At 41.2% G+C, this 25323-nt stretch overlaps 1 protein-coding gene across 2 annotated transcripts in view; it reads right to left on the minus strand.

Moving 5' to 3' along the window:
* Positions 1-925: 925 nt before the first annotated feature.
* Positions 926-25323, minus strand: part of lman1 (lectin, mannose-binding, 1) — a 31163-nt gene continuing 6765 nt past the window's right edge. For both annotated transcript variants that reach the window (XM_014138846.2, XM_014138845.2), the window contains exons 9-13: positions 23562-23755; positions 23329-23399; positions 1971-2130; positions 1609-1736; positions 926-1477 (exon numbers count right to left, since the gene is read on the minus strand). In XM_014138846.2, the coding sequence (XP_013994321.1) occupies positions 1441-1477; positions 1609-1736; positions 1971-2130; positions 23329-23399; positions 23562-23755 (590 nt within the window). In that variant the 3' untranslated portion in view covers positions 926-1440. The remainder of the gene's footprint in view (positions 1478-1608; positions 1737-1970; positions 2131-23328; positions 23400-23561; positions 23756-25323) is intronic.

A 25323-nucleotide genomic window follows, 5' to 3' on the forward strand; every position in this document is an offset into this window, starting at 1 on the left:
TGCAATTGTGTTTGTTGTCCGTAGCTTATGCCTGCCTATACCATGATCCCACCATAGGGCACTCTGTTCAAGTCAGCAAACCGCTCGCCCCCACGAAGCAATCTGTCCCGTACAGTTGAAACCGGGATTCATCCATAAACACATTTCTCCAGCGTGCCAGTGGCCATCAAAAGGTGAGCATTTGCCCACTGAAGTCAGTTACAACATACTGTATATGAAAACATTTTAAAAAGGTTATTCAAGTATTAATTACCAAAATTATGAAGATTCCCGGTAACTGTATTAAATTACCGGGAGCTTTGCAACCCTACCTATACCTCACCACTGACACACAGTTGTTCTCTCTCACATGAGGCCCAGCATAATGTCCTGTGGTCTGTCAGAGGCTATTATTGCTGGACACCAGTCTACCGTGCCGTAGACACACCAGCCTACCGTAGAGACACCAGCCTACCGTAGAGACACCAGCCTACCGTAGAGACACCAGCCTACCGTAGAGACACCAGCCTACCGTGCCAGAGACACCAGCCTACCGTGCCAGAGACACCAGCCTACCGTGCCAGAGACACCAGTCTACCGTGCCAGAGACACCAGTCTACCGTAGACACACCAGCCTACCGTAGACACACCAGCCTACCATGCCTCCCTTAGACCAAACCTTGACCAGACTAAGCACTAAGCCATGCATTAAGCTAACGTCTTTAAAATGGATCCTGATCAAAAGCGACAGGATGATAGTCTGGTCCCAGATCTGTTTGCGCTATCTTGCCAACTACTTTGATGAGTTACAAGGAGTTGGCAAGACAGCACAAACAGATCTGGGACCAGGCTAGAAGGTCAAATTTAACAACAATTAGGCTACTTTTTTAATACCTGAAAACCAAAATGTAAACAATAAGATGGCATACAGGAAAAGACAAAAATGTTGGTTTGTTTTTTGTTTATGTAAATTGCTTGAGAAGAAAAAAGAAAAATGCCAGATTGGCATGTTTCAACCATTCAAGAAGACACACATATTGGACATCCACTCTGGGTTTTCTTCAACACAGTTCAGAATTCATACAAAATTGCACATTTATTAAATCCACAGTTTTCAAAGCTATGTGAATGGGCATACGGTGTTTTTGTTTTCTGAGAGTGGGAACTTATCAAAAACCAGTCGAAAGATCAGAATATAACCCAACGACTTGTCAAAATACTGTATACAATATATTACATCATATTTGGAATCTTTTAACAAAATGTCCCACACGAGCATTCATTCACATACATAATATCAGATCAAATTAAAACTAAGAAATTAAAAAAGAAACTTCTCAAACAAAATCTAATTTTCAAGTACAATAATTTACAATTTTGAAAAACAAAACCAAACCAAAATAACCAGCAAAATGAACAGTCCCTCATTTACATATTGGCATGATATTGATGATTGTTTCATCAAAAGAATTTCTTTGCTGCTGCTTCTTGTTGACTTCTGTAGAGGGAGAAGAAAGAGATGAGAGAGAGGAGAGAGTTGAAATTGAGAGGAGAGAGAAAGAGATGAGTTATGACAAACAGATTTTTTAAAATGTATTAGTTATACTATTTATTTATTATTGGTCTTACTTGTACATAATGTAGCTGAAGAACAGGACTGATTGGATGACCACAAAGACCAGGAAGTGTGTGGTACCCAAACAGGAAGGCATTGGAGGAGGGTCAGGGCAGTTCATCACCTGCTTTTCACTGGGGTTCTACATGCAGCATAAGACACAAAAATATACTGTAAAAATCTAGATTCCTCATGTCCTCGTTCTTTCCAGACTTCTCAAAACACATTGGAGGAGAAGGTCTGAGGGAGAGGGACCATGGATCTTCTCTTCCAATGTGGTTGGCGAAGGAGGCGAAGCTCGAGGAATCAGGAAAAGACTTGAGAAAGACATGTGGAGAACCGCTGAGATTTACAGTCAAATAAGTTACTGACAAACCCCATTGCGCGTGATGAGGTGTTCGATGTTCCTCTTGACCACGTGTAGATGTTCCTTGATGTCGTTGAAGTGTTGGACCGTCTCATACGTCCCCATGCCTACTGCGTTGCCCTGATGCTGGCTGGCACCAATCTGTTTCAGAGACTCATAGAACGAGTTTCTGAGGAGAAAAGAAAACGAACAAAAGAGTCAGATCTCACTGTTGAACACGGCCCAAGCTGCAGTAGAAACATACATACGATAGGAAAAATTCTGACATTTTCTACATCAGCACACCAGAAAGGGTAGCGAAAAAAACCTCAGCCCATGGTAAACAACATCTGAAGTACGCGACAACATTAAACCAGGAATGAATTTCAGCTAATACAGAATGAAGATGATTAATTGAATGTCTTCCTATACCTAAATAAGGTATGTGAACTTGAAGTCTATGTATTTGGAAGATGATTGAATTAAGGTTGGTGGACATGTTTTCCCTATGACAGTGTGTCAAATCAAATCAAAAGTTTATTGGTTGTGTACACAGATGTTAATCACTGCTAGCTCCAACAGTGCAGTAATGCCTAGCAATAAAAACAGCACATATTATCTAGATACAAAACAATCTGTTATATAGGATGAGCCATGACTACAATACAGCATATACATCTAAAGTGGGTAAAACAGTAGGTAAACATTATTAAAGTGACCAGTGTTACATGACTATGTACATAGGGCAGCAGTCTCTAAGGTGCAGGGTAGAGTACCGGGTGGTAGCCGGCTAGTAACAGTGACTGAAGTTCAGGGCAGGGTACTGGGTAGTAGCTGGCTAGTAACAGTGACTGAAGTTCAGGGCAGGGTACTGGGTAGTAGCTGGCTAGTAACAGTGACTGAAGTTCAGGGCAGGGTACTGGGTGGTAGCTGGCTAGTAACAGTGACTGAAGTTCAGGGCAGGGTACTGGGTGGTAGCTGGCTAGTAACAGTGACTGAAGTTCAGGGCAGGGTACTGGGTAGTAGCTGGCTAGTAACAGTGATTGAAGTTCAGGGCAGGGTACTGGGTAGTAGCTGGCTAGTAACAGTGACTGAAGTTCAGGGCAGGGTACTGGGTAGCAGCTGGCTAGTAACTACTATTCAGCAGTACTGGGTAGCAGCTGGCTAGTAACAGTGACTGAAGTTCAGGGCAGGGTACAGGGTGGTAGCTGGCTAGTAACAGTGACTGAAGTTCAGGGCAGGGTACTGGGTGGTAGCTGGCTAGTAACAGTGACTGAAGTTCAGGGCAGGGTACTGGGTGGTAGCTGGCTAGTAACAGTGACTGAAGTTCAGGGCAGGGTACTGGGTGGTAGCTGGCTAGTAACAGTGACTGAAGTTCAGGGCAGGGTACTGGGTGGTAGCTGGCTAGTAACAGTGACTGAAGTTCAGGGCAGGGTACTGGGTAGTAGCTGGCTAGTAACAGTGACTGAAGTTCAGGGCAGGGTACTGGGTAGTAGCTGGCTAGTAACAGTGACTGAAGTTCAGGGCAGGGTACTGGGTAGTAGCTGGGTGAAAGGCCTGCTAATGGTGACAGTTTAACAGTCTGATGGCTTGGAGATAGAAGCTGTTTTTCAATCTCTCGGTCCCAGCTTTGACGCACCTGTACTGTCTACTCCCTCTAGACGAAGTGAGGGTGTGACTCAGACTGACAGACAGGTTTATCCATGTGGTAAAGCTATTGGACAGTTCTCTGGGAACAACACCCAGACCACTAATCCCGATTAAAAAGAAGGAGATGAGGCAGAGAAGGTGGGCCAGCACAGGTGACCCCACACACACACACACACACACACACACACACACACGTCCTTTAAATGGTGCACACCTTAGATTATATAATATATGTTATACAAACCGTATCCTTTTTTTTTTACCTGTTAGGGCTAGGGGGCAGTATTGACACGGCCGGATAAAAAAACGTACCCGATTTAATCTGGTTACTACTCCTGCCCAGTAACTAGAATATGCATATAATTATTTGCTTTGGATAGAAAACACCCTAAAGTTTCTAAAACTGTTTGAATGGTGTCTGTGAGTATAAGAGAACTCATATGGCAGGCCAAAACCTGAGAAGATTCCATGCAGGAAGTGGCCTGTCTGACAAGTTGTGTTTCATCTTGGCTCTATTTATTGAAGACTGAGGATCTTTGCTATAACGTGACACTTCCTACGGCTCCCATAGGCTCTCAGAGCCCGGGAAAAAGCTGAACGATATCGAGGCAGCCTCTGGCTGAAACACATTATCGCTTTTGGCAAGTGGCCGATCAGAGTACTATGGGCTTAGGCGCGTGCCCGAGTCGACCCCATGCTTTATTTTCTTTCGTCTGTTTACCTAAACGCAGATTCCCGGTCGGAATATTATCGCTTTTTTATGAGAAAAATGGCATAAAAATTGATTTTAAACAGCGGTTGACCTGCTTCGAAGTACGGTAATGGAATATTTAGAATTTCTTTGTCACGAATTGCGCCATGCTCGTCACCCTTATTAACCCTTTCGGATAGTGTCTTGAACGCACGAACAAAACGCCGCTATTTGGATATAACGATGGATTATTTGGGACCAAACCAACATTTGTTATTGAAGTAGAAGTCCTGGGAGTGCATTCTGACGAAGACAGCAAAGGTAATAACATTTTTCTTATAGTAAATCTGACTTTGGTGAGTGCTAAACTTGCTGGGTGTCTAAATAGCTAGCCCTGTGATGCCGGGCTATCTACTGAGAATATTGCAAAATGTGCTTTCACCGAAAAGCTATTTTAAAAATCGGACATATCGAGTGCATAGAGGAGTTCTGTATCTATAATTCTTAAAATAATTGTTATGCTTTTTGTGAACGTTTATCGTGAGTAATTTAGTAAATTCACCGGCAGTGTTCGGTGGGAATGCTAGTCACATGCCAATGCAAAAAGCTGGTTTTTTATATAAATATGAACTTGATTGAACAAAACATGCATGTATTGTATAACATAATGTCCTAGGGTTGTCATCTGATGAAGATCATCAAAGGTTAGTGCTACATTTAGCTGTGGTTTGGGTTTATGTGACATTATATGCTAGCTTGAAAAATGGGTGTCTGATTATTTCTGGCTGGGTACTCTGCTGACAATCTAATGTTTTACTTTCGTTGTAAAGCCTTTTTGAAATCGGACAGTGTGGTTAGATTAACGAGAGTCTTGTCTTTAAAATGGTGTAAAATAGTCATATGTTTGAGAAATTGAAGTAATAGCATTTCTAAGGTATTTGAATAACGCGCCACAGGATTCCTATAGTACGACCCTGCCTCACACAGGAAGCGGCGCAGGTCCTAATCCAGGCACTTGTCATCTCCCGTCTGGATTACTGCAACTCGCTGTTGGCTGGGCTCCCTGCCTGTGCCATTAAACCCCTACAACTCATCCAGAATGCCGCAGCCCGTCTGGTGTTCAACCTTCCCAAGTTCTCTCACGTCACCCCGCTCCTCCGCTCTCTCCACTGGCTTCCAGTTGAAGCTCGCATCCGCTACAAGACCATGGAGATTGCCTACGGAGCTGTGAAGGGAACGGCACCTCCATACCTTCAGGCTCTGATCAGGCCCTACACCCAAACAAGGGCACTGCGTTCATCCAACTCTGGCCTGCTGGCCCCCCTACCTGTGAGGAAGCACAGTTCCCGCTCAGCCCAGTCAAAACTGTTCGCTGCTCTGGCACCCCAATGGTGGAACAAGCTCCCTCACGACGCCAGGACAGCGGAGTCAATCACCACCTTCCGGAGACACCTGAAACCCCACCTCTAAGGAATACCTAGGATAGGATAAAGTAATCCTTCTAACCCCCCCCCTTAAAAGATTTAGATGCACTATTGTAAAGTGGTTGTTCCACTGGATATCATAAGGTGAATGCACCAATTTGTAAGTCGCTCTGGATAAGAGCGTCTGCTAAATGACTTAAATGTAATGTAAATGTAATTCCACTGGCTGTTACATAGGTGGGACGATGTGGTGCCACCTACCATAGAGAGGCTAATGATCCAAAATCATCCATTCCAAAATATATATACATACACATACATATTTTTGGTTCCCACCGTGAAGCATGGAGGAGGTGTGACTGTGCGTCGCTGGTGACACAGATTTATTTAGAATTCAAGGCACACTTAAACAGCATGATTACCACAGCATTCTTCAGTGATACGCCATCCCATTTGGTTTGAGCTTAGTGCGACTATCAATTGTTTTTCAACAGGACAATGACCCAACACACCTCCAGGCTGTGTAAGGGCTATTTGACCGAGAAGGAGAGTGATGGAGTGCTGCATCAGATGACCTGGCCTCCACAATCACCCGACCTCAACCCAATTGAGATGGTTGGGATGAGTTGGACTGCAGAGCAAAGGAAAAGCAGCCAACAAGTGCTCAGCATATGTGGGAACTCCGTCAAGAATGTTGGAAAAGCATTCCAGGTGAAGCTGGTTAAGAGAATGCCAAGAGTGTGCAAAGCTGTTATGGCAAAGGGTGGCTACTTTGAAGAAACTCAAATATATTTTGATGAAAACTTTTGGTTACTACATGAATCCATTTGTGGTATTTAATAATTTATGTATTTCCTATTATTCTACAATGTAGAAAAAAGTTTAAATAAAAATGAGTAGCTGTGTCCAAACGTTTGACTGGTACTGTGTATGTGAGATTATATATATATATATATATATACACACACACACACACACACACATATACCCATATATCTATCTACAGCTGAAGTCGGAAGTTTACATACACTTAGGTTGGAGTCATTAAAACTCATTTTTCAACCACTCCACAAATTTCTTGCTAACAAACTATAGTTTTGGCAAGTCGGTTAGGACATCTACTTTGTGCATGACACAAGTAATTCTTCCAACAATTGTTTACAGACACATTATTTCACAATTCCAGTGGGTCAGAAGTTTACATACACTAAGTTGACTGTGCCTTTAAACAGCTTGGAAAATTCCAGAAAAAGATGTCATGGCAAATTGACATAATTTGAGTCAATTGGAGGTGTACCTGTGGATGTATTTCAAATTGTAGACCTACACGTCTGGTTCATTCTTGGGAGCAATTTACAAACACCTGAAGGTACCACGTTCATCTGTACAAACAATAGTACACAAGTATAAACACCATGGGACCACGCAGCCGTCATACCGCTCAGGAAGGAGACACGTTCTGTTTCCTAGAGATGAACGTACTTTGGTGTGAAAAGTGCAAATCAATCTCAGAACAACAGCAAAGGACCTTGTGAAGATGCTGGAGGAAACAGGTACAAAAGTATCTATATCCACAGTAAAATAAGTCCTATGTCGACATAACTTGAAAGGCCGCACAGCAAGGAAGAAGCCACTGCTCCAAAACTGCCATAAAAAAGCCAGACTACGGTTTGCAACTGCACATGGGGACAAAGATCGTACTTTTTGGAGAAATGTCCTCTGGTCTGATGAAACAAAAATAAAAGTGTTTGGCTATAATGACCATCGTTATGTTTGGAGGGAAAAGGGGGATGCTCGCAAGCTGAAGAACACTATCCCAACCGTGAAGCACAGGGGTGGCAGCATCATGTTGTGGGGGTGCTTTGCTGCAGGAGGGACTGGTGCACTTCACAAAATAGATGGCATCATGAGGAGGAAAAGTATGTGGATATATTGAAGCAACATCAAGACATCAGTCAGGAAGTTAAGCTTGGTCGCAAATGGGTCTTCCAAATGGACAATGACCCCAAGCATTCTTCCAAAGTTGTGGCAAAATGGCTTAAGGACAACAAAGTCAAGGTATTGGAGAGGCCATCACAAAGCCCTGACCCCAATCCTATAGAACATTTGTGGGCAGAACTGAAAAAGCATGTGCGAGCAAGGAGGCCTACAAACCTGACTCAGTTACACCAGCTCCGTCAGGAGGAATGGACCAAAATTCACCCAACTTATTGTGGGAAGCTTGTGGAAGGCTACCAGAAACGTTTGACCCAAGTTAAACAATTTAAAGGCAACGCTACCAAATACTAATTGAGTGTATGTAAACTTCTGACCCACTGGGAATGTGATGAAAGAAATAAAAGCTGAAATTAATCACTCTCTCTACTATTATTCTGACATTTCACATTCTTAATAAAGTGGTGATCCTAACTGACCTAAGACAGGGATTTTTTACTAGGATTAAATGTCAGGAATTGTGAAAAACTGAGTTTAAATGTATTTGGCTAAGGTGCATGTAAACTTCCGACTTCAACTGTATGTATATCTCTATATCCAGTATCTATGTATGTATATATCAAGTATCCATCTATACACACACACAGTATCACAAAAGTGAGTACACCCCTCACGTTTTTGTAAATATGAGTATATCTTTTCACAGCCATTAATGTCTAAACCGCTGGCAACAAAAGTGAGTACTCACTTTTGTTGCCAGCGGTTTAGACATGAATGGCTTTGAGTTGTGTTATTTTGAGGGGACAGCAAATTTACACTGTTATACAAGCTGTACACTCACTACTTTACATTGTAGCAAAGTGTCATTTCTTCAGTGTTGTCACATGAAAAGATACACTCATATTTACAAAAATGTGAGGGGTGTACTCACTTTTGTGAGATACTGTACATACACACACACACACAGTATCTATTTCTACATCCAGTATCTATGAACATCCAGTATCTCAATCTCTATATCTTGTACCACCCATCCACCTCTAGACAATGTTGTGCAAAACAAAACAGTTTGTGAAAATGGCTGGATCACAGCGCCTCAACTCCAAAAGTTTGAAGAGAAATGACTGTAAACATACTCTAATTAACAATTTATCTTAATATTAATGAATCTTAATATTACAGTGAATAGACCAAATTCATCCTTAATTCTCATTTGCATTCAAAAGGCCATCCATCCTCCAACCCAAAAAGATCATGAATAAAGATTAATTTAGCAATCTCCTCTAAAAACACACTGTTAACCCAGATATACTGTATCATAATATAATGTATTCGCAATGTAGCAAAGTTACATTATAGACAACGTACTGACACTACTTATAACTAAGACCATAAGTATTAATTTTAGCCAAAGGCAAATTTAGGATATGTAATCTCTTACATTTACATCTAAGTCATTTAGCAGACGCTCTTATCCAGAGCGACTTACAAAATGGTGCATTCACCTTATGATATCCAGTGGAACAACCACTTTACAATAGTGCATCTAAATCTTTTAAGGGGGGGGGTTAGAAGGATTACTTTATCCTATCCTAGGTATTCCTTAAAGAGGTGGGGTTTCAGGTGTCTCCGGAAGGTGGTGATTGACTCCGCTGTCCTGGCGTCGTGAGGGAGCTTGTTCCACCATTGGGGTGCCAGAGCAGCGAACAGTTTTGACTGGGCTGAGCGGGAACTGTGCTTCCTCAGAGGTAGGGGGGCCAGCAGGCCAGTGGTGGATGAACGCAGTGCCCTTGTTTGGGTGTAGAGCCTGATCAGAGCCTGAAGGTATGGAGGTGCCGTTCCCTTCACAGCTCCGTAGGAAATCACCATGGTCTTGTAGCGGATGCGAGCTTCAACTGGAAGCCAGTGGAGAGAGCGGAGGAGCGGGGTGACGTGAGAGAACTTGGGAAGGTTGAACACCAGACGGGCTGCGGCATTCTGGATGAGTTGTAGGGGTTTAATGTTAAATGGATAGTGATGCATTTGTCAGTTTACTGAGTTTATAATATTCCTGGACAGGACCGGATTAAGAAATTATACGGGCTTTGTTAAAAAAAAGAAATTGTTAGCAGTAGTGTTGAGCGATTATCCGAAATTTCTGTTATTTGTCCGTTTTTAAACAACTAATTGACCAACATCGGTTAAATGATTTGAATTCCATTTCATTCCGTTTTCTTTCTTCTTCCTGTGAGCTCAATGAGCACATTACCACAGTTTCTCTAGAGATCAGATCCAGCCTGAACTGTGTAATGTAGTAGGGAGTTGTTTAAACACCACTTTAAATGTGTACATGACACTGCAACAAAATTTCCCCAAGGGGACAATAAAGTCAGTAAAGTAAAGTAGCCAATAATCTACATAGTGTAGCACATAAAACGTGGTAATTAACTATAATCCATTGCGCATCTACTTGTCCAGTCAGAGTTTTACGACTGCCACAGAAGAGGCAGAAGAATCCAATCGTGAGGGGATAGAGAGAGCAGCTGTTGCTTCGCAAGGTATCTCTACCTGAAAATACATGATCAGGTATTCCCAAACTGGAGGGGGTATGCGCAATGCCGCCGGGGGTATGCCAAATAATAATGTAATTCACTTTTTTTTTTTTAAATGTTAAATTTATATATATATATTTTTTTCCCATCTTCCCATAAAGTCCATTTAGAAAAGTCCCGCGTCCATAGAGACACATACTAGCTCTACTTTTAGTACTGCTACTACCAGCAGTACCTGCACCTGTCAACGACACAAGTTGTTCTGCTTCCACGAGCACATCCAATGCCAGCATTAGTACCGTAATTTCCGGACTATTAAGCGCACCTGAATATAAGCCGCACCCACTGAATTAAAAAATATATATATTATTTTGAACATAAATAAGCCGCACATGTCTATAAGCCGCAGGTGCCTACCGGTACATTGAAACATATTAACTTTAAACAGGCTTTAACGAAACACGGCTTGTAACAAAAAATAAAAAATTAGCAGTAAGCTTTAGTTGTCTTTTTGCACCGAGTCAATTCCTCACGCTGCTGTTTCCTACGTCTTATCATCGACTCATTAAGACCAAGCTCCCGTGCAGCAGCTCTATTTCCTTTTCCAACAGCCAGATCAATCGCCTTCAACTTGAAAGCTGCATCATATGCATTTCTCTGTGTCTTTGCCATGATGAGGGTGACAAAATGACTACCGTAATCAGAATGATGGGAAGTTTGAGAGCGCTCAATTTAATCTAAACAGTAAAAAAAGTTGTTTGACCTTAAACCGTTCGTCAATTTCATTGGTCTAATGAAAGCTTCATGCTGCCAAAAAACTGAGCACGTCACAGAATGTGTTTTTTGGAGAAAAAAAAAAGTAAAGCGGGAAAAATCCATATATTAGCCGTGTCATTGTTTAAGCCGCGAGGTTCAAAGCTGGGAAAAAAGTTGCGGCTTATAGTCCGGAATTTACGGTAATTCTACATTTGTTGTTAGCCAAGCTAGCATGGACACTGACAGTTGTGAATCTGATGCAGCCGAAGAGCTACTGCCCTCTTACCCGGGAAAGCACCGAACAACAGACAGGGACATAGAACCATCGAAGAGGTGCAAATATGATAACTAAATTGATTTGGGGTTCACTTATATTGGGAGTAGTGCCTTTCCTCAGCCACCGTGTGTTATATGTGCAAAAGGATATTTTTTAAGTACTGGACAGCTTTGTGACATCAAATGGACTTTGGTGGGCAAGATACATAGGTGTCTGTACTGATGGCGCAAAAGCCATGACAGGGTGACATTGTGGAGTGGTAACGAGCGTGAAAGCAGTTGCTCCCGACGCCACTTGGGTACACCGCAGCATCCACCGAGAGCCTCTTGCTGCCAAGGGAATGCCTGACAGCTTGAAAGACGTTTTGGACACGACAGTGAAAATGGTTACCTTTGTTAAAGCAAGGCCCCTGAACTCTCATGTATTTTCTGGACTATGCAAGGATAGGGACATCGACCATGTAATGCTTTTACAACATACAGAAGTGTGCTGGTTGTCAAGGGGCAAAGTATTGACAATTTATTTATTTTTTTAAATTGAGAGACGAGCTTAAAGTTCTTTACTGACCATAATTTTCACTTGTCTGACCGCTTGCATGATGACGAGTTTCTCACACGACTGGCCTATCTGGGTGATGTTTTTTCACACCTGAATGATCTGAATCTAGGATTACAGGGACTCTCCACAATTATATTCAATGTGCGGGACAAAATTGAGGCTATGATTAAGAAGTTGGAGCTCTTCTCTGTCTGCATTAACAAGGACAACACACAGGTCTTTCCATCATTGTATGATTTTTTATTTATGTGATAAAGCGAAGCACCGGAGTGAGTTGGGTGCACAATTACACAGATACTTTCCCGAAACGGACTACACAAACTGGATTCGTTATCCCTTTCATGCCCTGCCTCCAGTCCACTTACCAATATCTCAACAAAAGAGCCTCATCGAAATTGCAACAAGCTGTTCTGTGAAAATGTAATTTATATCAGAAGACACTGCCAGATTTCTGGATTGAGCTGCGCTCAGAGAATCCTGCCTTGGCAAAAGGCACGGATGTCCTTTGCAACCACGTACCTATGTGAGAGTGGATTCTCGGCCCTCACTAGCATGAAAACTAAATACAGGCACAGACTGTGTGTGGAAAATGATTTAAAACTGAGACTCTCTCTAATACAACCCAACATTGCAGAGTTATGTGCATCCTTTAAGCACACCCTTCTCATTAACCTGTGGTGAGTTATTCACAAATTTCAATGAACAAATAAGGTTTTATATGTAAGACGGTTAAATAAAGAGTAAATTATTGATTATTATTATATTATTTATGCCCTGGTACTATAAGAGCTCTCTGTCACTTCCCTCTAGCTGGGTTGTGACAAAAACTCACTCATTCTATTATTTAATACATTTATTGTATAAATGTGTGTGTGTGGCAGGCTTACAACGATGGCAAAAAAAACAACATTTGAGAGTGCGCTGACCCTGGTGCTAGAGGGGGTACGCAGCTGGAGGTTGAATGTTTGAAGGGGTACAGGACAATAAAAAATATTTGGGAACCACTGATCGTTAGATCTTTGGTATTCAGCCTTATTTACTTTGAAGAACTACTAAAATAGTGATTTTGTCAAGACAGCAGCTCTATAAAGATGAGATGATGACTTGGAATGAAATAATAGAGTCATCAAATAAAACCAATGCAATATACACATCTGAAATATTTTATTAAAGTAATGTGAATAAATGATGGTTAATAAGTGATGAGCAGTAATGGACAGTCACTGCCATCATGGGACTTGTATTAACTGTTTTAGTCTGTGTTGTTACAGCATTCAACCCAAATAATTGAAACAGAAATAAATAAGAAATATTTTTGAACAATCCAACCGAAATGCATTTTTCTGGCATGGTTTAGGTCCACTTGTAGAATCTAAGCCAGGGCGCATTGAAGCGGTTCTGGCAGCTCGTGGTGGGCCGAAACCCTGTGTTTTTTTATTAATCAGTAACCCAATCAAGGCAGGGCCCACCCGTTACCCACGTGGGCACCCTTACCACCTCCCCCCGATCTGACGATTAGCAGAGCGGCAGCAGGCTGTCTATACTCATTGAGAGCGGACTTCTGAATCCTCCTGTGGTTGGCGGAGATATATATATATATATATATCTTCAGAGCACCTATGTTTGGGTTTTATAAATAATACGCATTTTCTATTTATTTTTGCTGCTTCTTGGGCCCCCACGGACCTGGCGGCTTCAACCCCAGTAAGCCCCTGCATTAATCCAGCCCTGCTCCTGGACAGAGAGTGAGGGGGTGACAGGAAAGCTGGTACGAGAGAGAGAGAGAGTATGATGGAATGGTCTGGATTCTAACCCACGCGTAGGTGCTCTGAAGGCATTGGCACAAATCGGTAGAACACCCAAGGCAACCCAGAAACAATTTGAATGACAGTGCGGGTTTCCTACAGTTTGGGTTTTGTTTCCTACAGTTTGGGTTTTGTTTCCTACAGTTTGGGTTTTGTTAAATCCAGCCAAAAGTCCCCTCCAGAGCTAAGAAAAGACAGCAAACGTACTGTAATGAACAATATATAATCTTAATGTCACAGTGAACGGTCCAAAGTCAATCTCTAAATCCTCTTTAGGATCTTCCCAAAAGGCCATTTATCCTTAACATCAGAAACAAAATCTACCATTAACAAAAAAAGGGGCATGATTGCTGAATTAATCCCATGTTCTTAACCCAGATGTACAGTATCTTAATAAAAACAACTTAGCGAAATATTATAGATCATATTCAATTTTCCAAGGTTTAAAACAGAAAAAATGTATTCACACTATTTATAAATAATACCAAAAGTATTGACCTTAGCCAAGGGCAAATTTCAGATTGGGAATCTCTCAAATGTGTTGTGATGGTGGCCAAGCGGTGTAAGCCGCAGCCTCCAGCACACATCTATGGTGTCGGCATGGGTCTGAATCCTGCCTACTTCCCTTTGACACAAAGTTCTCTTTCCCCACTGTCATCATCTCTCTGTTCAATAAAAGTCAGAAAAAAAAATTGAATAAAAAAAAAACATCTACACAGTGCATTCGGAAAGTATCCATACCCCTCGAATTTTTCACGTTACAGCCCTATTCTAAAATTGATTCATTCACCTTCCAATAGGACAACGACACTAAGCACACAGCCAAGACAATGCAGGAGTGACTTCGGGACAAGTCTCTGAATGTCCTTGACTGGCCCAGCCAGAGCCTGGACTTGAACCCAATCTAACATCTCTGGAGTGACCTGAAAATAGCTGTGCAGAGACACTCCCCATCCAACCTGACAGAGCTTGAGAGGATCTGCAGAGAAGAATAGGAGAAACTCCCCAAATACAGGTGTGCCAAGTTTGTAGCATCATACCCAAGAAGACTCGAGGCTGTAATCATTACCAAAAGCTGCTTCAACAAATTACTGAGTAAAGGGTCTGAATACTTATGTAAATGTCATATTTCAGTTTTCCATTTGTAAGAAATTTGCAAAAAAAGAAAAAATGTTTCTAACTGTTTTTGCTTTGTGCTATGGGGTAATGTATTTGAATAACGCTGTAACGTAACAAAATCAGGAAAAAGTCAAGGAGTCTTGAAACTTTCCAAATGCACTGTACATGGGTTGTTATGGATTTGTCAGTTTACAATACTCCTTTCTCTGTGAAATTATTTGCTGGTTAGGGGTTAACCTTAACCAGTATAACACATGGTATTGTCTATTGAAATCATAATATATTTTTTTTAATTACATTGTGGCTTCTGTAAATGTGCAATCAAAGTGGCATGTATCAAAGGAGCAGAATAAAACTCAGTTGACATTTTAATAAAGAGAACAAGATACGTTTCTGATTAAATTACATTTTCTTATAATGTAATTTTACTAACAGGAGGGGTACGTCTTTTCCCATTAATATCGTCTTAAGATTTAAGATGATTACAAGCCAAAAACACTTGACAAATGAAAGCAATTGGAAGGCTGTAAGTATATAGGTCTAGGGGGGAACTGCGACATCAAGAAAGCAATCAGAAGGATCCCATGTTTTGTATCTGTGTATGAAGGATGTATTTAAAGACTGATGTCAAATCCTCCAAGGACAAATGGTGCCCGAGATGTATCCTTTTCTTGCAGCCAGCCCAGGGCCACATGGCACAAAGCACACAGCTGAGGGATGGTCAGACAGTAGAAGACATTTGTATAAACAAAATCCAATTTGTTTCTCAAAATTAAGAAGCAGGCAAATCTCCCTCGAGAAAGTAAGTGAACATTTATTAAAACTGTGAGTCTAATCTTTATCTTGTCCAAGTGACCCATTTATGAGAAAGCCCTTCTCAGATCAGAGAACATAATTTACCAGAGACTAACAGTAAGACGAGGTCAATCATATAATCATAATTCACATCTCTATAGACGGGGTCAAGACCTTAACGAGGGCATAATAATCTACTAGATTATAATCCCATACAGACCAATCACGTTACTGCATTAGAGTCAGATGTACAGTATGTCTGTACTGTTTGTATAGTCTTAATGTTGTGCCGGTGGCTCGGCTGTAGTACGCATTCTTTGAAGTTCAATGTTAAATTCAAAATCTCCCTACCATCATATCTGTCAACGAAAATGTGCAAATCAACTTGGGAGGTACACAACACACTCCCCGCCTCTCGTCATGATCCGTCCAGCCATTCCAGAGAATCAGTATATCTGATTTCTGATGGGTCGTTAGCACTAGGGTCGTCAGACAATTATTTTGCCCAAAACCTAGCTCAAATTCTAGACGTCGGATTAAAACAAATCTACAGCGTCCATAAGGTGAACATTAGACTTAGATCCATTTGGAATGATTAAGTTTGTAGGTGCAACAGTTTAAAAAAATATATCTAAATTTACCACTCTCACATGCACAAATCTGCCCAATGAAAACCAACGATGTGCTACCTTTTGGTAGCATTTCTGACAATACTAACATCTTTTCAGTCGAATCTCAGAGTTTTAAAACAGTCGAGCAACTCGGTTGCTGCCCAACAGTAGCAGCTTGCGAGTAGAAGGCTAGTTGGATGAGAAGCAAAAGGAAGGTAGCTAGCTAACTAGCTAGCTCTGTATATTTTGCTACGGAAGGTTTTTCCTATGGCTGAAGACAGTCATCTGTATAAACTGCTGACCTGGACACTTGGGTGTAAATCAGAGCACAAATAAGCTAGCAGACGTCCTTGGCTGCTATTATAGCTAGTTAGATGCACAATACTTTGGAAACTTTGGGAAAACTGCCACGCTGCTAATTCATTTATTGTAATGAAACAGCAGGGAGCAGGTATCGAACCCTCGACCTTCTAGCCCGAAGTCCAGCGCGCTATCGACTGTGCCGCAAAAGCATGCTCGAACGGCAGAGTCGATTTCTGCGATTATAAACCCAGGGTCGTCGATTTCCGCGTTTATAAACCCAGGGTCGTTACACTATAATACATGCACACACCAGACAGACACATTGCTGTTAGAAGATCCAGAGTATATTCTATCCCTTACCATATGTATTAATTCAGTACGCTCCCTCCTCTGTCAATTAAATTTTCTTCATGTTATTATAATCGAAATTTGCGCTGACTGATCAACACAGTTTAAAGTTACTTTTCAAAGTGTTCCTGAAAACCTGAAGTCGCCATCCACAAGTAAAAAGAGGCAGAGGTGCGGGTTGAACACAAAGCATCATAATGATCTTTTCTAGCGTGACCTGTGACTAGTCAAAAGAAAAACACCATGCTTGCTAACTTGGTTAGCTATGTGATAAAATGAAACTGTTTACAACTCTGACTTTTATAAAAAAAATTAAAAATAAAATACAGAGCAAGAATGAAATACATTTCTATCAGTACTGAGTGAATGCCGTTCTGCATATGACTGTTGTACTGCGCCGCTACTTGTCTGTTTGCGGTCCGCCCTTTTAGCTTGCACGATTCCTTCGACCTGTCTCTCATCAACAAGCAGTTTTTTCGCCCACAGAACTGTCGCTGACTGGATGTCGCACCATTCTCGGTAAACCCTAGACACTGTCGTGCGTGTAAAGCTCAGGAGGGTGGACATTTCTGATACACTGGATCTGGCGTGCCTGGTAACCGACGATCACACCACGCTCAAAGTCGCTGACGTCACTGGTTTTGCCCATTCTATCATTCAATAGAAAAGTAACTGAATGCCTCACTGTCTGTAGAAGCGATCCATTTTCATGAACGGGGGTGGTGTGCCTAATAAACATTAAACTCGACTGTTTTAAAGTGCCCATTGGCCTCACGGTAAAATCCCTGAGCGGTTTTCTTCCTCTCTGGCAACTGAATTAGAAAGGATGCCTGTATCTTTGTATTGACTGGGAGTATTGATACACCATCCAAAGTGTAATTAATAACTTCATGCTCAAAGTCTGAACAAAAATGGGAAACAGTGTTTAAACCCTTTACAGTGAAGATCTCTTTTTTCCAGTAGGTAAAAAAAAAAAAAAAAATGTATGAAATGTATGCATTCACTACTGTAAGTCGCTCTGGGTAAGAGCGTCTGCTAAATGACTAAAATGTAAAAATGTAAAAGTTATTTGGATTTTTACGAATTATCTTTGAAAGACAGGGTCCTGTATATATAAACTCAGCAAAAAAAAAGAAACGGCCCTTTTTCAGGACCCTGTCGACCCTGTCTTTCAAAGTTATTTGGATTTTTACGAATTAACTTCACAGATCACTGTAAAGGGTTTAAACACCGTTTCCCATGCTTGTTCAATGAACCATAAACAATGAATGAACATGCACGTGTGGAACGGTCATTAAGACACTAACAGCTTACAGACGGTAGGCAATTAAACTTAGGACACTAAAGAGGCCTTTCTACTGACTCTGAAAAATACCAAAAGAAAGATGCCCAGGGTCCCTGCTCATCTGCGTGAACGTGCCTTAGGCATGCTGCAAGGAGGCATGAGGACTGCAGATGTGGCCAGGGCAATAAATTGCAATGTCCGTACTGTGAGACGCCTAAGACAGCGCTACAGGGAGACAGGACGGACAGCTGATTTTCCTCGCAGTGGCAGACCACGTGTAACAACACCTGCACAGGATCGGTACATCCGAACATCACACCTGCGGGACAAGTACAGGATGGCAACAACAACTCCTGAACTTATGTGACGTGTTACTACTGAACTTATTTAGGTTTGCCATAACAAAGGGGTTGAAAACTTATGGCTTTTAATTTTTTTTATTAATTTGTTAAAATGTCTAAAAACTTAATTCCACTTTGACATTATGGGGTAATGTGTGTAGTAGGCCAGTGACAAAATTCAGGCTGTAACTTTGGTTGTTACGTGATCATATTACTGCCACACCGGTGGTCACAAGTCATGACGGCAGTCAAATTCCACGTGACCGTTTAGTCACGGTAATTAGGCTTCTCCAAGCTCTGATGCTGCTGATGGTCATTAGTAACCTACTAAACTTTCTAACTGCCTGGTACTCAGCACTCTACTGTCCCTCTAATCACACTGACATCAACGCAAATGTAATCAGAAATCTAATCAAACACTTCATGAGATCCCATGAGCTCATGTTGCTCAACGTTTCTACAGGCTATGCAATTTGAAAAGACTAAATAGTTTATCAACATTTTAAGCTAAACGTTCTGATCTGTTGCGTCAGCCTCATTGCTTTTAAAAGGTTTTTCGATGCTAGTGGTTGTATTCATTTGGGATCGGTCACATCCCACAACTGTCCCAGACTATGTTTGGAATATTTATTTCCCCCTCGCACAGAATAGGTCAACTTTTGTACTATGGGGGAAAGTAGATTGACATAGGCTAGTGCTTTTGCTCATGCAGCCTGAGCGTAAAACAAAGCAGAGCTCATAACTTATCCGACTCCTTTCAAATCATCATGTCGCATCACGCAGCCTTAGAATGTATTAAAAAAAATCAAAACATATAGCACAACATTTGTATCACAACTAAAGTTACATAAATAAATTAAACAAATAGGAGGATCTGTTTCTTTGTTAATCGCTAACACAATAGCTGCATGTGTGCACTCTCTCAATTTGGAGAAAACATCCTTTCTATTTTATTCAGCTATGTTCATTTGTATTCTTCATACTATTAAATATAAATAATGCCACGGATTTCTAAGCAAATATTGTCTGCTAAATGAACTAGCGTAGCCCACAGCCATGTGGCACAGCCAGATCAGGGCCTAACATGAGGACAACTCAGCGTATGCTATTCTGTTCTTCTGAAATATATGAAGAAAATGTCATCTGTTTCTTTAGACCCGTCTAAAAAAAATATATGTAGATGTTCCAAAGGTCTGCATCAGTGGCTTGTAGGCTGTGTGTGGAAGCCAGGAGATGTTAAATGTGTTTGTTAATTAACGGTTAATTACTGTGAGACCGGCAGTTATTTTCTTGACAATCACCAGCTGACAAAATGTTATATATGACTGCCAAAGCCCTAGCTGTAACGCAATAAAAATGTGGAAAAAGTAAAGGCGTGTGAATACTTTAACCGCATAATTCTACAGTTATGAAAAACTAGTCAAATAATAATAATAAATGAACACTAGTTAGCCTTAGTGATATATTCATCAATATTGATCATGTCAAATGATAATTTTGGTAAGACTATTTGGATAGTCTGTAGAGCATCTACAGACCATCAGTAACCTTAGCAAGCAGTTTCTTATCAACAAACTATCTGTAGAGCATCTACAGACCATCAGTAACCTTAGCAAGCAGTTTCTTATCAGACGGTCATACTATCAACAAACTATCTGTAGAGCATCTACAGACCATCAGTAACCTTAGCAAGCAGTTTCTTATCAACAAACTATCTGTAGAGCATCTACAGACCATCAGTAACCTTAGCAAGCAGTTTCTTATCAGACGGTCATACTATCAACAAACTATCTGTAGAGCATCTACAGACCATCAGTAACCTTAGCAAGCAGTTTCTTATCAGACGGTCATACTATCAACAAACTATCTGTAGAGCATCTACAGACCATCAGTAACCTTAGCAAGCAGTTTCTTATCAACAAACTATCTGTAGAGCATCTACAGACCATCAGTAACCTTAGCAAGCAGTTTCTTATCAGACGGTCATACTATCAACAAACTATCTGTAGAGCATCTACAGACCATCAGTAACCTTAGCAAGCAGTTTCTTATCAACAAACTATCTGTAGAGCATCTACAGACCATCAGTAACCTTAGCAAGCAGTTTCTTATCAGACGGTCATACTATCAACAAACTATCTGTAGAGCATCTACAGACGGAAAATCTGTACTATCCAAAATAAAGCGTCATCATTATTTTCTAATACCAAGAGACTTTCCTTGGAATATGGCTCTCTCCCCATAATGGTTGAATATTTTGTCTGTCTGTCTGTCTGTACCTTCGATATCATAATACCTAAGAACAAAATATGTTATTGTTATTCGTCAATGGAAAAGACAAACAATTGATGTAACTGATGTTGTTGACAAAAGAACGGAGATTGTCATCTTTCATCAGGATTAAGTTACACCATCAAACCTTTATTTGTATCGCTAGCCTCTAACAAAAAGACTAACACAGAGTCTTAATCTGCATGATCCTAAGATCATATGAAAAGCCTGAGAGGCTGACAGAAGTATCTAAAGAATATATGTACGGTGCATTTTGAAAGTATTCAGACCCCTTTGACTTTTTCCACATTTTGTTACGTTACACCCTTATTCTAAAATGGATGAATTTGCTTTCTTCCCTGCTCATAATTCTACACAAAATACCCAATAATGACAAAGTGATAACAGGTTTAGAACATTTTGCTAATTTATAAAAAATATCACATTTTACGTAACTATTCAGATCCTTTGCTATGAAACAAAAAAATTGAGCTCAAGCGCATCCTGCTTCCATTGATCATCCTTGAGATGTTTCTACAACTTGATTGGAGTCCATCTGTGGTAAATTCAATTGATTGGACATGATTTGGAAAGGCACACACGTGTCTATATAAAAGGTCCCACAGTTGACAGTGCATGTCAGAGCAAACACCAAGCCATGATGTCAAAGGAATTGTCCGTAGAGTGCCGAACCAGGTTTGTGTTGAGGCACAGATCTGAGGAAGGGTGCCAAAACATTTCTGCAGCATTGAAGGTCCTCAATAACATAATTCTTAAATGGAAGAAGTTTGGAACAACCAAGACTCTTCCTAGAGCTGGCTGCCTGTCCAAACTGTGCAATCGGGAGAGAAGGGCCTTGGTCAGGGAGGTGACCAAGAACCCGATGGTCACTCTGACAGAGCTCCAGATTTCCTCTGTGGAGATGTGAGAACATTCCAGAAGGACAACAATCTCTGCAGCACTCCACCAATCAGGCCTTTATGGTAGCGACCAGACGGAAAGGCACATGACAGCCCGCTTGGAGTTTTCCAAAAACACCTAAAGGACTCTCAGACCATGAGAAACAAGATTCTCTGGTCTGATGAAACCAAGATTGAACACTTTGGCCTGAATGTCAAGCGTCACATCTGGAGGAAACCTGGTACCATCCCTACGGTGAAGCACGGTGGTGGCAGCATCATGCTGTGGAGATGTTTTTCAGAGGCAGGGACTGGGAGACTAGTCAGGATCGAGGGAAAGATGAACAGAGCCAAGTACAGAGAAATCCTTGATGAAATCCTGAACGTTCTGGAGCAGGTTCTCAGACTGGGGTGAAGGTTCACCTTCCAACAGGACAACAACCCTAAGCACACAGCCCAGACAACGCAGGAGCGGCTTCAGGACAAGTCTCTGAATGTCCTTGAGCGGCCCAGCCAGAGCCCTGACTTGAACCCGATCAAACATCTCTGGAGAGAAGAATGGGAGAAACTCCCCAAATACAGGTGTGCCAAGCTTGTAGCGTCATACCCAAGAAGACTCAAGGCTGGAACCGCTGCCAAAAATGCTTCAACAAAGTACTGAGTAAAGGGTCTGAATACTTATGCAAAATGTGATATTTACGTTCTTTTTTTAATTTATACATTTGCAAAACAATTTTTTTGCTTTGTCATTTTGGGGCATTGCGTGTAGATTGACGAGGGGGAAAAAAACAATTGAATCAATTTTAGAATAAGGCTTTAATGTGACAAAATAAATGTGAAAAAGTCAAGGTGTTTGAATACTTTCCGAACACACTCATTTCTAGACTATGGACTAGGAATGACAGCAATATATGATTTGGTTTGTTTACCTGGCCACTGTTTCCACATGCTAACATTTTAGCATTTGTGGCACAAATGCAATTTATTGTAATTTTTCAAGTAAAAAGTAAGCATTTGGAATAGCCAGGTAATGAAACCAAAGAATGGAATGCTGTCAAACCTTGTCAATAGACTGCTTAAAAGGGTAAGGAAACCAATATGCAATTGTTAATTTGGGTGAACTATTGCTTTAATCTACTAGAACCTGAAAATATCGACATATTTAGGAAACAATGGTTACGTCAAGTAACGGAAATAAATAACGGTTAGGCTATACGTTATATCTTCTCAAAGCACTGACAAGGTCCATGTTAGAAAACAGTCATGATGTCATAAGAATTTTTTAAAATGTATTCGTCCTCTAGTCTAGAATGCAGCTCGGATGCTCTATAAAGGAAAGAACCGCCCACCAGACCCCCGAGCTCATATGCTCATGCACAAAACACAGCGAAAGTCAGCAAACATGGATTAGAGATGAGCTCCTGGGGAGATAAGGTGTCTATCCTACTAGGGGGGGGGTGTAGTGGAGGAGGTTTAAGGTATCATAGTCTTGGGGACTTGTAGTTAAGGTATCATAGTAAATCCTACAGACTTGCCAGGAGGGGGATTTCAGACTGGGAAGCAAGAGACAAAAAACAATTTTGCAGATTATTGAGTCTAGGCTGAGACACCTGCAGCAGTGGGGTATTGTGAGATTAAATATGAGATTTAATAAGGATTTCATTATGGCCTGGATTGAAAAACAATAGCTTGTTTGTCTGGAATATCAGATCTTACGTACCGTACTGTGTGTGTGATAAATACAGTTAAAGAATAATAACAAAACAACAATCGCTGTTACAGTACCCACCTCAACTCGTTCAGGTTCCTCAGTACTTCCTGTTGTGTTGCAACCACTGCACCCATCTCTTGACTCGGCGCCTGAAGAATTCAATAAACATAAAAATTACTGAAACATGTCATGATTCTTTTTAGTAAAATTATAAAAAACTTCAGTATGTGGTTCTATTGATATGAACAATATACTGTATGTGTGTGTGTGTTTGTATGCATGTGCGCTCGTGGTCTTCCTAGACTTCCTACCTGTCCCACCTGTCCTCCAGACTCCCCTTGGCGCTTGGAGATCTCGTCGGTAGCCACGGATACATAGCGCCGCTGTTCGTCCAGGATCACGGCCAGCTGATGGTGAAGCTGCTTGATCTCCAGATGGATCCGGTTCTGGCCCTCAAACACTTGGCGGATCTCTCTGTCGTTCACACTCTCATACATGTCCTCAACTACACAGATCAGACAGAAGGACGTCTTATTAGCATCTGGGCAGTCTAGCATCTATCGCTAGCATCTAGTATTAGCATCTGGGCAGTCTAGCATCTATCGTTAGCATCTAGTATTAGCATCTGGGCAGTCTGGCATCTATCATTAGCATCTAGTATTAGCATCTGGGCAGTCTGGCATTTAGTATTAGCATCTAGTATTAGAAGATGGACATATCCATTCGGGAAGTATTCAGACCTGTTTACTTTTTTCACATTTGGTTATGCCTTATTCGAAAATTGATTAAATTGTTCGCCCCTCATTAATTTACACACAATATCCCTTAAATGTAAAGCAAAAACAGGTTGACATTTTTGCAAATGTATAAAAAAAATAAAAATAGAAATATCATATTTACATAGGAAAATCTAGATGGCCAGGCTCTGAGATATATCTATCTATCTATCTACAAGGGCTTTTATCGTTACTATTTTCTACCTTGTAGAATTATAGTGAAGATAAGATACAACTATGAAATAACACATGGAATCATGAAGTAACCAAAAACGGTGTTAAACAAATCAAAATATATTTCATTTTTCAGATTCTTCAACCAGCTTCACCTGGAATGCTTTTCCAACTGTCTTGACGGAGTTCCCACATATGCTGAGCACTTGTTGGCTGCTTTTCCTTCACTCTGCGGTCCAACTCATCCCAACCATCTCAATTGGGTTGAGGTCGGGTGATTGTGGAGGTCATCTGACGCGGCACTCCATCACTCTCCTTCTTGGTCAAATAGCCCTTACACAGCCTGGAGGTGTGTTGGGTCATTGTCCTGTTGAAAAACAATTGATAGTCGCACTAAGCGCAAACCAGATGGGATGGAGTATCGCTGCACAATGCTGTGGTAGCCATGCTGGTTAACTGTGCCTTGAATTCGAAATAAAATCACTGACAGTGTCACCAGCACTGTCCTCCTCCATGCTTCACGGTGGAAACCACACATGCAGAGATCATCCATTCACCTATTCTGCGTCTCACAAAGACAACGGTTGGAACCAAAAATCTCAAATTTGGACTCATCAGACCAAAGGACCGATTTCCACTGGTCTAATGTCTGCGGCTCCTGTTTCTTAGCCCAAGCAAAGCTCTTCTTGTTATTGGTGTCCTTTAGTAGTGGTTTCTTTGCAGCAATTCGACCATGAAGGACTGATTCACAGTCTCCTCTGAACAGATGAGGTTGAAATGGGTCTGGTCTGTTACTTGAACTCTGAAGCATTTATTTTGGCTGCAATTTATAAGGCTGGTAACTCTAATGAACTTATCCTCTGCAGCAGAGGTAACTCTGGGTCTTCCTTTCCTGTGGCGGTCCTCATGAGAGCCAGTTTCATAACAGAGCTTGATGGTTTTGCGACTGCACTTGAAGAAACGTTCAAAGTCCTTGAAATTTTCTACATTGACTGACCTTCATGTCTTAATGATGGACTGTCGTTTCTCTCTGCTTATTTGAGCTGTTCTTCCCAAAATATGGACTTAATATTTTACCAAATAGGGGTGGTATACAGAATATAGCCCTACCTTGTCAAAACAC

Source organism: Salmo salar, chromosome ssa13, assembly GCF_905237065.1.
Source record: "Salmo salar chromosome ssa13, Ssal_v3.1, whole genome shotgun sequence".
Lineage (NCBI taxonomy): Eukaryota > Metazoa > Chordata > Actinopteri > Salmoniformes > Salmonidae > Salmo > Salmo salar.